This window comes from Aptenodytes patagonicus, chromosome 18 (assembly GCF_965638725.1).
Source record: "Aptenodytes patagonicus chromosome 18, bAptPat1.pri.cur, whole genome shotgun sequence".
NCBI lineage: Eukaryota > Metazoa > Chordata > Aves > Sphenisciformes > Spheniscidae > Aptenodytes > Aptenodytes patagonicus.
In genome coordinates this window covers 2,916,350-2,929,651 of record NC_134966.1, presented here as the reverse complement: position 1 = coordinate 2,929,651, position 13,302 = coordinate 2,916,350, and the positions used below count along the sequence as shown (strand labels likewise).

General features: G+C 42.3%; 1 protein-coding gene across 1 annotated transcript in view; it reads right to left on the bottom strand.

Moving 5' to 3' along the window:
- CACNA1B (calcium voltage-gated channel subunit alpha1 B) overlaps window positions 1–13,302 on the bottom strand; it is a 308,891-nt gene that overhangs the window by 122,755 nt on the left and 172,834 nt on the right. Inside the window, exons 12-14 of the mRNA XM_076355414.1 lie at window positions 13,070–13,279; window positions 3,809–3,921; window positions 253–365 (exon numbers count right to left, since the gene is read on the bottom strand). Of these exons, the coding sequence (XP_076211529.1) occupies window positions 253–365; window positions 3,809–3,921; window positions 13,070–13,279 (436 nt within the window). The remainder of the gene's footprint in view (window positions 1–252; window positions 366–3,808; window positions 3,922–13,069; window positions 13,280–13,302) is intronic.

Below are 13,302 nucleotides of genomic sequence, written 5' to 3'. Positions count from 1 at the left end.
CAATTTTCTTCCACTCCCCTATCCACTAAAGCCAGTGCAGACATAGGATGTTAGGACAGACAAGGCCTTTGTGCCAGCTAGTACAGGGGGGGTTGGGGGTTGTTTTGGGGGGTTTTTTTGGGGTTTGTGGTTTGTTTTGGTTTGTTGGTTTTTTTCAAGTGTGAAAAGCAGTACTACTCGCTGTGGGGCTGGTGATACAGATTTCATATGGTACTAAAAGTCTCATGTGAGCGGAAAGGGAGCTGGACTTACTTTGTTACTTTGAAAATCCTCAGTAGTCGAAGAGCTCTCAATACGCTGATGCCGAATGAGGTACCCGGTTTCACTGCAGCCCAAATAACTTCAAATATACTTCCCACAATGACCTGCAAGAAGATTTCATTTTACATAAGGCAAAACTTCTGCTTAGTTCTTTGTGGTGCTGCTAGAGAGGCTGAGGAGAGAACAAGAATCAGAGCCCAGGCTGTGATGGTTTTCTTATGAAGACTTCAGCAAAATCATGAATTAGCCAACAGCACTAAAAAACCTTGTTCCAACTTTCTGCAGTCCAGTCTAAAAAAATGCAATGCCTAGAAGCAGGACAGATGCATCAGTAATCACAGATAGGAACTTGTTGCTTTCTTCTTTAGCAAGAAAACTACCTTAAAATAACCTTTTTTGAAGGACACCATTTCTTTTTTTTTTTTTTTCTGTACACTGGCTCAACTACAAATGCCAGCACTTCATTTTCCCACTCCATGCAGCCAGTCGGTCCAACCTGCAGAGATGCAGGCGGGCACTGCTTCGTCCTCCCCTTCCCATCAGAAGCACCGAAAGGCTTCACCCACAGCACTGCAGAACAGCGAAGCATTAGCTCTGGGCAAGGTCTACCAGAAACTTCTGGCAACTGAGAGTCTTTAGGAGACCGATTAAGATAATAGCTATTAAGAGATCCTGCAAAGCCTCTAGCATGCACATCCAATCGTCTGCCAGGCCCTCAGCTTAAGTTATTGAAAAAATTGTCCCTAATCAAGGTGGTTTTTTAAGTTTTGTTTTGTCTGTTTCATTGTTTTAAGGCTGGTAGAGAGTTAACCTCAATTGATAAAGAAATCTTCTCTTCAATCCTTTATTACAAAAAGGACAAAATACTAATGGATTAAGCACAACCGGAAAAGGCAGTTATATCGACACAGGTTACTGCACAGTTAATAAGAGAAGACAGGCATTTTGCTGCCAGTTACTGTTATTATTTGCATTAACCTAGCATTTCAGAGCTCCCATGGACTGTGGTCCCCAGTTGCGTGAAGCACACCATAAATACATTATCCCCGGACCCCAGTGAGCAGCTTGTTTTTGTTGCGAAAGGGAGTGTTAATGGCAAGTCAGGGCCAGCAGAGCTGTGTCTGAGTACCTGAGCAGTGCTGGGAGACTCAGCAGCTCGGAAACCCCTTTCATAAACAGAAACCTGGATGTTTTTCAAAAAACACAGCATTGCTTGCAGCTGCTCTGCAAGAAATGCTGTACCCTGAGCTTCAAGAAAATGTAGTGGGAAAGGGAGATATACAACACTTGCTCATCCAGTTGCTCTCATCACAAAAAGAAGGAACTAAAATTTCTCTCCCACACTCTGTCACTCTTGGGAATCCCTCATGAATCAGCAAAAACCTTTCCTTAGACCCTCCACATATTACACTGATAATTAATTCTCCTGGCATCTCAACATGGCTTCCTGGGAGTTGTTTCACATGAGACCCCACTGGACTGATTCTCCCAATACTGATGTTGCTCTGATTTGTTGTTTCACTTTTTGCATTTGAACAGTTTCATCCTGATGGTTTGTCAAACTAAACTGACTACAGATCTGTGTGATATTCCAGTGGGGGTGAAGTAGCTGAATTAATTCTGGGGGCTGGAAGGTGGGTGAGGAGGAAGAAACATAGCTAGAAGTAGGATCCCAGTGGATTCTCTAAAGGAGGAAGAATTAGAAACAGATCAACAGCTCTACCTCCTGGGAAACACCCAGCAAAGCTTACTGCCAGTGCTGCACTCACCATAGCATGACACAAAGCAGAGAGACCCGGTAGGTTCATCTCTTGCTTAATGCAAGCTCCTAAATCACCTGTCCATGACTATCAGGTACAAGTTCTTCTTGTTGTGGAAGAAGATACGAGAGAAGAAGAAGATACATCCTGGATACAAGAATCCAGGGAAATTGGCAGCCAGCGTAGGGGCAAGCTGGCTGCAGTTCAGAGCCGACTTAATCCATTGGTGAAGGACATCGATCTAGTGTCTGTCGCTAGGCAATGCAAACAGGGCAACGATACCCTTAAAGGTCCAACTAGGCAATATTGCTTGGCTGCCAAATGTCTTTGACTCAGCTTACAGAAGCTGGGGTCTTTAGGCATGCACCGAATTTAACAAAAGGTGGGTGTCAGTCCCCTTGTATTCTGTGGGCACACCCTTCATTCCAGCCTTTGCAGGACATCTTGCCAGTACAGTTAAACTTTTCCATGAGTTGGCTGCCTTCAGTTGAGGGGAGCCTCTCTGCCCCTTGGATTAGGCACCAACTCTGAATGTGCAGACATCCAGTTATCTTACATTATCTGTGTTATTTGTGTTCTGGTTTCCTCTCATGACAGAGTCTGTGCATTATCCTTTGGGCTATGCAGCCAGAAAGAGTGGCACAATGCATTTCAATGCTCTGAGCCACCAACAACTGTGATGGACACCCCGAAGAGGAGAGCCCCACACTTGGTGCAGCCTGATGCAACACCTCAGTTTGTTGGACACTGGTGATTCTTGGGCTGGCTGGTTTAATCTCAAAGTCTATTTAGCTCTGAGCTTTCCTTTTGACACTACCAAAAAGAGGAGAAGCTGGCTTTAGCTGTACACTTGGATTTAGGAGTGGTCACTTACCGAAGGTAAAAATACCTCCTCCTACCTTGTGGGAGCAGTGCTGAAGCAGGGATTTTAGCCCCATGGGGGAGAAGAATCACCCCCAGCATTCTGGCAGATAAAGACTAGAAACAACAACAAATCTTGGAGAGAAGGGCTGGATGATGGGTACAATGAACCGAAAGTTTTCCCCTTGCCCGTGGCTGCATCATAAGCTTTGTATCTGCTTTGTTAAAGAAACCTTACAGACCGGTTCCCACTCTGGGATGTAGTGCTCAGCCCACGCTAAAGATAAGAGAAGCTGAGTTAACCTCTGTGAGGACAGATTACAGCCTAGTAGCTTTTAATGAATAAATTAACATCTGCATGCGACGTTCTTTGTCAGATGGAGTCAAAACTGGCTCCACTATTCCCACTTTAAAGCTATAGTTTTAACACGAAGGGGAGAGCCTGTACTTCTGCAATAAAAAGATGAGTTATTGCCTTCCTGTCACCTAACCACGTGTTTAGACTTCTACTTCTGGGCACTCATGTCTGAAAAGTGCTGCCTATGTGTCTTGAGGTAAAGGCCATTAAATGGGTGATAGGGGAGATGAGCAATAAGATGTGTGGGGTTTTGGTCTTTCAATCACCTCATTTAAATGGGAGAGAGAATCTCTCAGTAATCAGAGCATTTACTGGTGCTGATGCTGCAAACACCCTGTAGCTCGCCGAGGAAATGAAATCCCCAGGTGTCACATTTCTTCAAGAAGAATGATAACTAGGGGAAGCTTAATGTGTTTCACTGCAGCTAATTTATACAATGACTACTCCCTGCAGAAGACGCACTTATAGCACCATTTCCCATGGATTCCCATACTCACCCTTAAATGCCCAACCCCATTCAATAACAGGAGAGCCACACACTTCATCCACACAGCTAGAGCCTACTCACCCCGAAGTCAAAGCAGTTGAATGAAGAGTGGAAGTAATTTCTTGGCCCCAGTCCATACATCTTCAGAGACATCTCAGTAAGGAACAGACCCAGAAAAACAAACTCTGCAAAATCTGGAAACAGGAAAAGAGATTAAATTAGTCCACAAGAACTTGGTAGGCAGATCTCTTCATGTGGGGAACAATGGTAATTTTTCACAACAGACTGCCTCCTGCCAGAAGAAAATCTCTTTGCAATGGCAAACAAGACCCTGAGGACAGTTTCACCTAATTATTTCTATATGCACAAGCTGTATTCAGCCTTCAAGAGCTATGAAGGCAATGTTTCATGTGTACTGTGGGAAGATTGGTATGAGCGTTAAATAATATTCCCATCGTCTCTGTAAAGGAATTTCAAAAGAAAGCTCTGGACCTAATATATAATATAATATATAATAATAAAGGTCTAATTTAATTGCACAGATAATGTTTTGCAAATGTATGTTTGGGACCTACACAAGATGGGTGCTTTTGGGAGCGGGGTGTAAGCTTTTGTAATGTCCTCTCATGATAAAAATACCTTCATACCCAACAGAACCACTGTCTCTGAGAGCTCAAATTCAGAGGTGTTGTGTCTACTGTTAGCACATAGCCACATTTATTTTTATTATGCCTGTATAACCATATAATTATGGAAGAGCAAGTTCTGTTTCCTTCTGCTTCACATATCACAGGCAAATATCAGGGGGATGGAACACCTCTCCTGTGAAGAAAGGCTGAGAGAGTTGGGGTTGTTCAGCCTAGAGAAGAGAAGGCTTCGGGGAGACCTTCTTGCAGCCTATCAGTACTTAAAGGGGGCTGATAAAAAAGACGGCGGCAAACTTTTTAGCAGGGCCTGTTGCGACAGGACAAGGGGGAACGGCTTTAAACTGAAGGGGGGTCGATTTAGACTAGATATAAGGAAGAAATTTTTTACGCTGAGGGTGGTGCAGCACTGGCCCAGGTTGCCCAGAGAGGTGGTGGATGCCCCATCCCTGGAAACATTCATGGTCAGGTGGGACGATGCTCTGAGCAACCTGATCTACTTGCAGATGTCCCTGCCCATGGCAGGGGGGTTGGACTAGATGACCTTTAGAGGTCCCTTCCAACCCAAATTATTCTATGATTCTATGATGAAATACGCTGTGAAGCTTTTGATGAGAAAATTTATCACCTATGATGAAACAAAGGGCAGAAAGAACATAGCTGGAGACTTCAGTTTCCAGATCAAGTTTTTAGGACTTGAAGCTACAGAAAACACTGCCTTTAGCATTTTAAGTCATGCAAGTTTAGATCTGGAGGCCAATGAGCAACAGAAACAATGGAATGTTAAAAACAAACACAAAAAGGGCAAAAAACCTCTACACTACCAAAACAAACCAAATAGCATAAGGCAAACCTCTCCCGCTAAAGAAAAGATGAGGACAAGAATCAAACTTCAAAGGGTGGAGATTAATCACATTGCTTAGCGCACTACAGAAGGTTCTCGGATGCTGTAGCAGTACAGACGTTACAGGAAAGTCATCTTCTGTAATTTCAGTTTTACAGTTCCAGGAATGATAAAGACAAGATGGTACCAAACTTTTCTCGAAGGTGCACATGGACAGACAAGGGGCAGCGGATACAAGTTGCAACAAGGAAAATTTCAGCTAGAAAATGTTGAATCCCAGGTGCTTTGTACATCTCCTGCAATACGTGGCTTCAGCTAACAAGTGTGGGGAAAGAGAGGAGGGAATGAGGGTCCTTTCACGCTGCATGGCTTTCACTCCATTCACTGCCTTGCACATTCATATCGAGTGAGCACGGTTGGCCCAGGTCCACCTCGCATTGCTGCTTGTCTTTTGAAATTGCTTGAAAAATACAGCTTCAATGATCAAAAAATAAAAAGGGGTTTTGAATTTTAAATGAAAGACAGTCATGAAATATCATGGGCATAATGTTAACTGAAATCCAGGAAGCATTAACTAGATGAGAAGGGTTTTATTAACATTTCAGTGAGGAGCCTACAAGGACACTTCTGCCAACATTTGCAATAGGGAAGGAAATACTAGGAGGGTATTAACCTACTCTCCGTGTAACTCACTCTCCTTGAAAATAGGAGCAATATCGTTAAAGGAGACTATCAAGGGCAAACTCTTCACATTTGGGGAATAAGATGGCAAAGTATGAGGTCCGCAGACTTCTCAGCCTTTTTCCTACCAAGAGGTAGGCTCCATCCGCTGGATCTCAGTGCTCAGGGGAAGGCATGGTCACATGAAGGAGCAGCATACCTCCATCTCCCTTTGAGCTTGGAACTTGCTAGGAGAAGCATGTTCACACCTGCACCAAGCTACAACTTTTCTCTCCTTTCTGACATCAGACACAACAGCTCAGTGAGCAAACAGTTGTTTCCAACACAAGGGATCCCAGAGTAGGGAGTTATCCACAGTTACACTGGCAATCCATCTGACTATACGAGTGCAGAGGGGGTGAGAAAGGGACCAGGTGAACCAATGTCAGGCATAAAATGAGATGGCTAACAAGTCCAATAATATAAAAATACAGAATTTTTAAAAAACACATGTTCAGTGGTATTAAATTTCCTTGCACATAATTAAAAAGACCACAATTGTGAAGTAGTAAGAATGTTAAAATCCTTAATTATTAATAGCTGTCCCTGTCAATCAGAAGCTTAAACTAGCTTCCAGGCCAGATCCTGAACTTCCATTCTGCACCCTACATACTTTGGAAATGGTAAGAAACAGAAGGCAAAAATCCCCCAATAAAGCAGATGCATCTTCTCTGGGCGTGGAAAAATTTGTGCTGCTGCTGTCACCTATTTCAGTCATTAGCCCCGAGGGAAAGCTTGCACCAGCGTTTGGGCTGACAAGAGTCTCTCCCTTGCTGGGAAGCTATCACTCCCATCTTCGGTTTCACACTCAGCAGAGCTCAGCAAGCCTGACGGTGCTTTTTGGAATGACTTCAATGTAAAGTCTCCCTATCACAAGGACTGATATCAAACCAATGCTTTGAAACTGGTGGCCTTGCTTAGTTAGCAGACAAAACTTAAAATTGTAGGGAGGAGTTGTAGATCAGACCTACAGAAAGCATTGCACAACCTCCACCTGCTTCATATCTCACTCTGGCAGGGAGATTCTTATCCTCTTATCTATCCACCAGACTCACCTTTAAATGTTACGTTTCAGGTACGCCCCATATTCTTTCACAGAATAACAAAAATACTAGGTAGGGGTTTTTTACTGTAATTTTCACCAACAGATCTCAGTACACTTTGCCAAGACAATTACCATCATTTCAAAAGAAGAAAAAGGAGGAAAGAAACAAGGATTAATGTTTAGTCACCCATCCAGCATGAACAAAAACCAGGTATCAACCAGTGCAATGTTCCATCATTGGACTGACACATCCTGCAAACACACATGCAAAACCAGAATATCATAGGAAAAAAAAAGATAGCAAATACCCTAAGTAAAACAGAATCAAGAAATATTTGGTTAAAAAAAAAAACCAACCAAACAACAGGAAACATTAGAAACTCAAAACATCCAAGAAACAACTTCCTTCTGCTGCTCTTGGAAGAACCACCCAACTTGTTCTTTCAAAGCTGATGACTTCCATCAAAAGCAGAGTTCAAAACAGGCAGCGATAGCTATATTTCAGCAGGTTCCAGGTGCTACAAATCATAGCACTATGAGGACAAGGGATGGAGGCAAGGAGGCAAGGAAAATGAACTCCTTGGGCAGAAGGAATTGGCTCAAAATGAATCAGCTGTTCCAGCGGACGGATCAGAAACATGATTTCTTCTGACATGGCCCTGCCCATATAATTGAAAATGCAATTTCATTGTTTGAACCTCCTGGTATTCAGACCCCACATATAATTTAATCTGCCTTAAGCAGAAGCATTTTGTAATGTGATTTAAGGAAAAAAAGTTTGATACAAATACTCTTATTTAATTTCACATTTGTGCTTTTGGCAAAGACTGTGCTAGCATCTTTTTGCCCCATACGTTTGAATTACATAGTTAGCGGCTCTTTTCTGTCAATCACCCATGGATTAATTCCATTTCTGCCCCATCTCCAAGTCCGATGTCATTAGGAGCAGGTGTCGAGCCTGCCGCTTTGGTTTCCTCTGCTCACCCTCCTCGTACATTAAACCAACCAGGAGGAGAACCTTGGCGAAGTACAACTTCCTCCTCTTTGACAAAGCAGACGTGAAATGTTCAGCAGACATGAATAAATATGCTTGCTTCAGAAAGCCTTTTCCTCGCAATTGCAAATGCTACATATTTATATCCGGAGGGAGCTGGCTTTCTACTTCAAAGGCAAACACAACATCATCAAAAAAGGCCTAATTGCACCAAACACATGGTTCAGCATTGTGCAGCACACAGGGAAGACGTTCTCAGGCCATAATGGCTAAAATACTGTTTTCAAATATTGTATTTATCAGAAAGGAGACATTCTGGATCTTGCTTTTAGACAGATATAAATTTAGGAGCAAGTTAAGGATCACTGTAGTGCTAGCTGGGGAAACATGGAGAGAGCTGCTTCGTGAAGGGCAGCCACAGGGGAAGGGAAGCCTAATGAGAGGTCTCCCAAGTGAAACCTCACTGATCCAATCCTAAAACCTTCTCACCATGGTCCCTAAAGCCAGCCCCAGGAAGACCAGAGAGCCCTGGTTCCAGCCTTCTTCCACAGCTTTAGCCAGAGGAAAAGGAGACCACCACCACCACCACCATCTCTGCCGGCCTCCTGCACAGCACAGGGCACGGAAATGCATTCACCTGTTTCCACATCGGGCTTGCAACTTCTGTTCAAGCTACAGCATATATTTTTAAAAGGCACAGTCCTGACTGAAAAACCCTTAACGCTGCACCTCCACTGTGTGCCCACATTATGGATTTTGTTGGTTTGTTGCCCTTACAGTTGAAGATGCATCTTTGCTGCTACTAGATCTCAGTGAAGCTTTTCTAGGCTAGATTACAGAGTTGTCTTCTGACAGAAGTCTCTTTTTTCTGAGCATACCAGCAGCGGTGAAAATTATCACAAACAGATGACAATCATGGGTGGCTGCACGAAATATATAGTTTTATAGGGAACTGCAACTTATTTAATCAAAGGTCCATGCTTTGGTGAGCAGAACATGCCATGTGTCCATGTGCAGTATGAGAAAACTACTCTTGCAGCGTGGCACTGGAGTCCTTTCCATGCAGAGAAGGAAAATCTCTGATCTAATTTGGGGATAACTACAGGGGCAAAAAGGATGTCTTGTTCTTCACCATACCCCAAGAATTCAAAGAATTTCTCATCAGCTCTTTCAATAAGACTAAAGACAACCCAAGCCACTTTCTAAAGCTCCTACAGTTCCTTTTTCAAAGCAGTTGCAGCAATATGGAATATCAAGCAGAGAAAGCTAATCAGAACAATTCAACAGCAGAAAAGTTAAAAGAAAAGACCAAGGGAAAAATAAATCAATGCAGACCCATACGCTTTTACCAACCATTCTTTAAGTAAAATTAATTTGTAATGTAATTAAACTTTTCCCTGGAGGGACAGGTCTAATTGAATTAGAGGTGCCTGGGTAGAGTTTCAGGGTTTAGCGGATCCTCCCAGACTTTACCACACACTCCTCTCCCGCTGATACAGTTCACAAAACTCCTCATCAGTTCATTCCTAAGCACCTTCCATGAAACAACATAATTAGAGTTGGCTACTTCTCTCTTGCTCTATGTCAGACTAGCCAAGTCCTGCTCCTCTGTAGTGAAGTTCACTCATCATGGATTAACTTTAAAGCCATTTTTAAATTCTGTCACTCTTACAGTTAAAGGATTTTGCCAAGTATTTTGAGGAGCTGTTTAAAATCCCCTGGTTTTGTGATATCTTGTTCTGCCTATATCTAACGGATTTGTGCACAAATCTTGGGCAGAACAGGGCTTTTAAGGAGCACTCCTCGAGGGCTAAACCACAGCTGGGCTCGTTCACAAATGTGTTTGCTGTGGGGTTAATCAGGCTGGCTGTGGTTTAGTGCATGCAGGATTGAGAGGGGCCAAGTCCAGTCTTACCATCATTGCAATAACAAAACAACCAGTTAGTCCACGCAAAGTCCCACATACCTTAAGGTGTAAAATATTCCCTGCATTCAATATTAATCTTTAGATTAGTAGGAAAGATTATGCTATGAAAACTATACCATCCACCAGGAAAGAGGGCAGAAACTTTCGGTCATTACCAGTGCAAAGACAGGCATGAATACAATACTACAGCTCACCATCCTGAAAAGTTGGGACGGTTTGGAGGTACAGAACTCTTGTAATTTAAGAGGCTGAACCTGTAAGCCTATTCAGCGGACAATTCTCAGAAGCTCTTTATTCTAAAATTACATTAAAATAGGTTTCTTTCCAGAGTTTTCATTACACTATGCCATAAGACAGACCAGAGACAATCCTCCCCAGAATGAACCCATGGCACCTCTGCTTCTTGTCTTGGAGAAAACTATCTTTGGGGGGGAAAAAAAGCCAAAAAAAACAAAAACAAGAGAAAATTTTCTAGAGTATCTTAGATTTTCCATGATGACCATTCATTCTGCATCTCTGGCTTTTATTCTCTGTGTGACGGTGGCTAATCTTGTACCACTCTGTTTAAAGACCCAATGCTTATACCTATACGAGAACATCGACAAAACCTATGATTCCTCAGATATTCTGGTTTTGTCTGTGACTCATCTCTGTGTTGCCCCTCACCAATTAGTGTTGTTTCTAGCAGTGTCTATCTGTAGCCACCAGTATTTATTTTAGTGAATCTAAGGGATTGATTTGTGAAACACCTGGACAGGTGTTTCCTTATTGACAAAGGACACTCAAGTCTTACAAGTAAATGGCAGTGCAATGATGCAAAGACATATAAAGGGCAGACGAGACACTGGAAGGCAGGTATGGCTGGGAGGATGCTGAGGATTTAACTCCCAAGAACACATGGTTCTTTGGTGTTTTTCTGACTTTTCCATTAAAATTAAGTCAATAGGATCACTTGTTCTTAGCTTGGTGGTACCCTAGCACCAAGAAATTAAAGAATGCTACCCAAGTGTTTCTGAAACCAGTTCACAATTCTGGGTGTTACGGATGTATGCAGAGCTCCTGAAAGAAGGATCCACCCCAGTCCCTGATCCCAGGCATCACACAATGTCAACCTTCCCGTTTTTTGTCTTCAGCTGAGGTAGGTTGGGATCCTAATTTGTGGCCTCTGTCCCAGATATGTTTCCCACCTGGAGATGTACCTTTAATTCCAATCAACAGAAACATCCCTTCCACCTCTCATATGAACATTAAGTAGAAGTTGCTGGCTCAGGATTTCTTTATGTTCTCCTAGAAAAGTTACTGCATAAGGTGTTCCTGAAACTTATATGAGTTTGTAAATCTGAAGCCTTCTTTTTTAAGTTGAAAGACTTAAAGTAGGTTTTTTTCTAGACATTTAGTCCTAATTCAAGAGGAAATCCTAAACCTCAAACTTCTAATTACTCTGCCAATCTAGCTTATTATTTCCTCTGTTAAATTTAGGAAATGAATAAGCAAGACTGACTTCTCTGTGTAGTCTGTCTCTCCTTTCAGTCTAAATCTTGAAAAAAAAAACCCAACCAAAACCCAGAGTTGAATGAAATTCCTGTCCTTCTTATGCATGTCTCATTATCGCTCCGCTTACCTGGTGGTATTAAATATTTCAGCAAACATTAATAGGGACTTTTTTGAAGTCAAAGCAGCTAGTATTCTTAACCTTTTAGGTCTATTAGAAAAAAAACTTCAAAAGTTTGTTTCCTTATAATAAGGTAAGACCTGAGGATCTGGAGCTAGAAATATTTAAGTATCTAATTTATATAGAAATCAAGGAAAATTAGGTGGGTAAGTATCTTTAATGATCTAAGCCAAAATTATTAAGTTAGACTGTTTGAAATATTTTGAGGTTTTTTCCTAGTCTTCTGTTCGCTTGCTTCAGAAGTTTTACTTAACAAATTCTGAACTACCCACATCTGAATATCAAGTGCTGAACAAAAGATTTGTTCCTGGCTGTTTTATAGAGTCAGAAGTGGCCAATGCAATGGCTCTGTCTTCCAGAAACAAACTCTCCATCCCTTCCCTTCAGAAGGAAAAACTTGCAGTGTCCCACTTTCAGTATCACCATATTCTTACCTTACCAATTTCTACAAGTTTTCCAGCTCTAGGAGTCATAGCCTACAACCTGCATTAAGTTAAACAAAAAAGCTCCGTCCCTCACCTTCCACATTTTTTTAGAACAGGCTTCATGAACAAGTCTGCAATCTCAGTGTAACGCTGTGATGTGTAAAGGCTCTGATTGCAGATAGCTGCCTCTATTTATTATTCATCACAGGACAAAATAATATGCAATTTAAAAAAAAAAAAAATCATACTTCAAAAGCACTTATACACTATCTGAAGCCTAAACTGATAGGTGACCACGGGAACCAAGCTAAAATAAAAGCTTTTGCACAAATGTAGTATAATCTTCTGTATGGTATTATTTCTATCACTATTGCACATATTTTCAAGAAGGTCATCATGACATCTATCCCATCTAATCACACAGCATTAGTAAGGAAGGCACGATTATCAAAAAAGACCTTCTGTAAAGTTGCAACCTTTTAAAGAATATGACAATAATTGCTACAACTGTAGTGAATTAGTGTATGATTCTATAAGCACAGACAGACATTTTTATCTCCCAGGTAGCCCTGGCCACTGCACATGCTGCTATCCCAGGGACATCAGAGCTGGCAGAGCTTTAAGTATGTCCACAACAGAAATCGCCCACAGATGCAGATCAGCCGCAAAGTGACACAAGTTCTGCAGTTCTCTGGGCAGATGCTGATTAGACAGAGAAACATGCCTTTACCCAAGTACAGAGCCATTCCCCCACCTTTCATAAAGCCTGCTCCAGAACAAATCCTCCTGCCGTGTTACAAGATTTAAATGTGGTTGAATCTGAAGTTTCAGATAATGTTTAGGATAACATTCCCATCTCAAACCAGTATCATGTCCTGGTGGATTTTTTCTGAATTGTATGACTCAGTTACTCTTGAGTTACTGGAACCATTCATTAATGCATTTCTGACCCTCCTCTGAGGGAGGCATAGGAAGCTGAAAACCAGACCTCATGGGGATGTGACAGCAGTGCTCAGAGTGATCAAAAATGCAAGACCTCATTACAGGAAAGGTGGAGTCCCCGGTACTCACACAACGCAGTGGTGAGCTTCTCCGGCTGGTCGTAGTGCACCATCGCAACGCAGAGTGTGTTGAGGGCGACCACGCAGAGGACGATCCAGTAGAAGCTCTGAGCTTTCACCATGCGCCGAATGAAGAACCGGAACATTTTCTCTTTCCTCCTGAAGTAGGACGAGCTCTCGTTCTTCCCACTCTTCAAACTGGCACGGGCAAAAGGAGACCCTGGGACAGAAAGAAGAGTCACC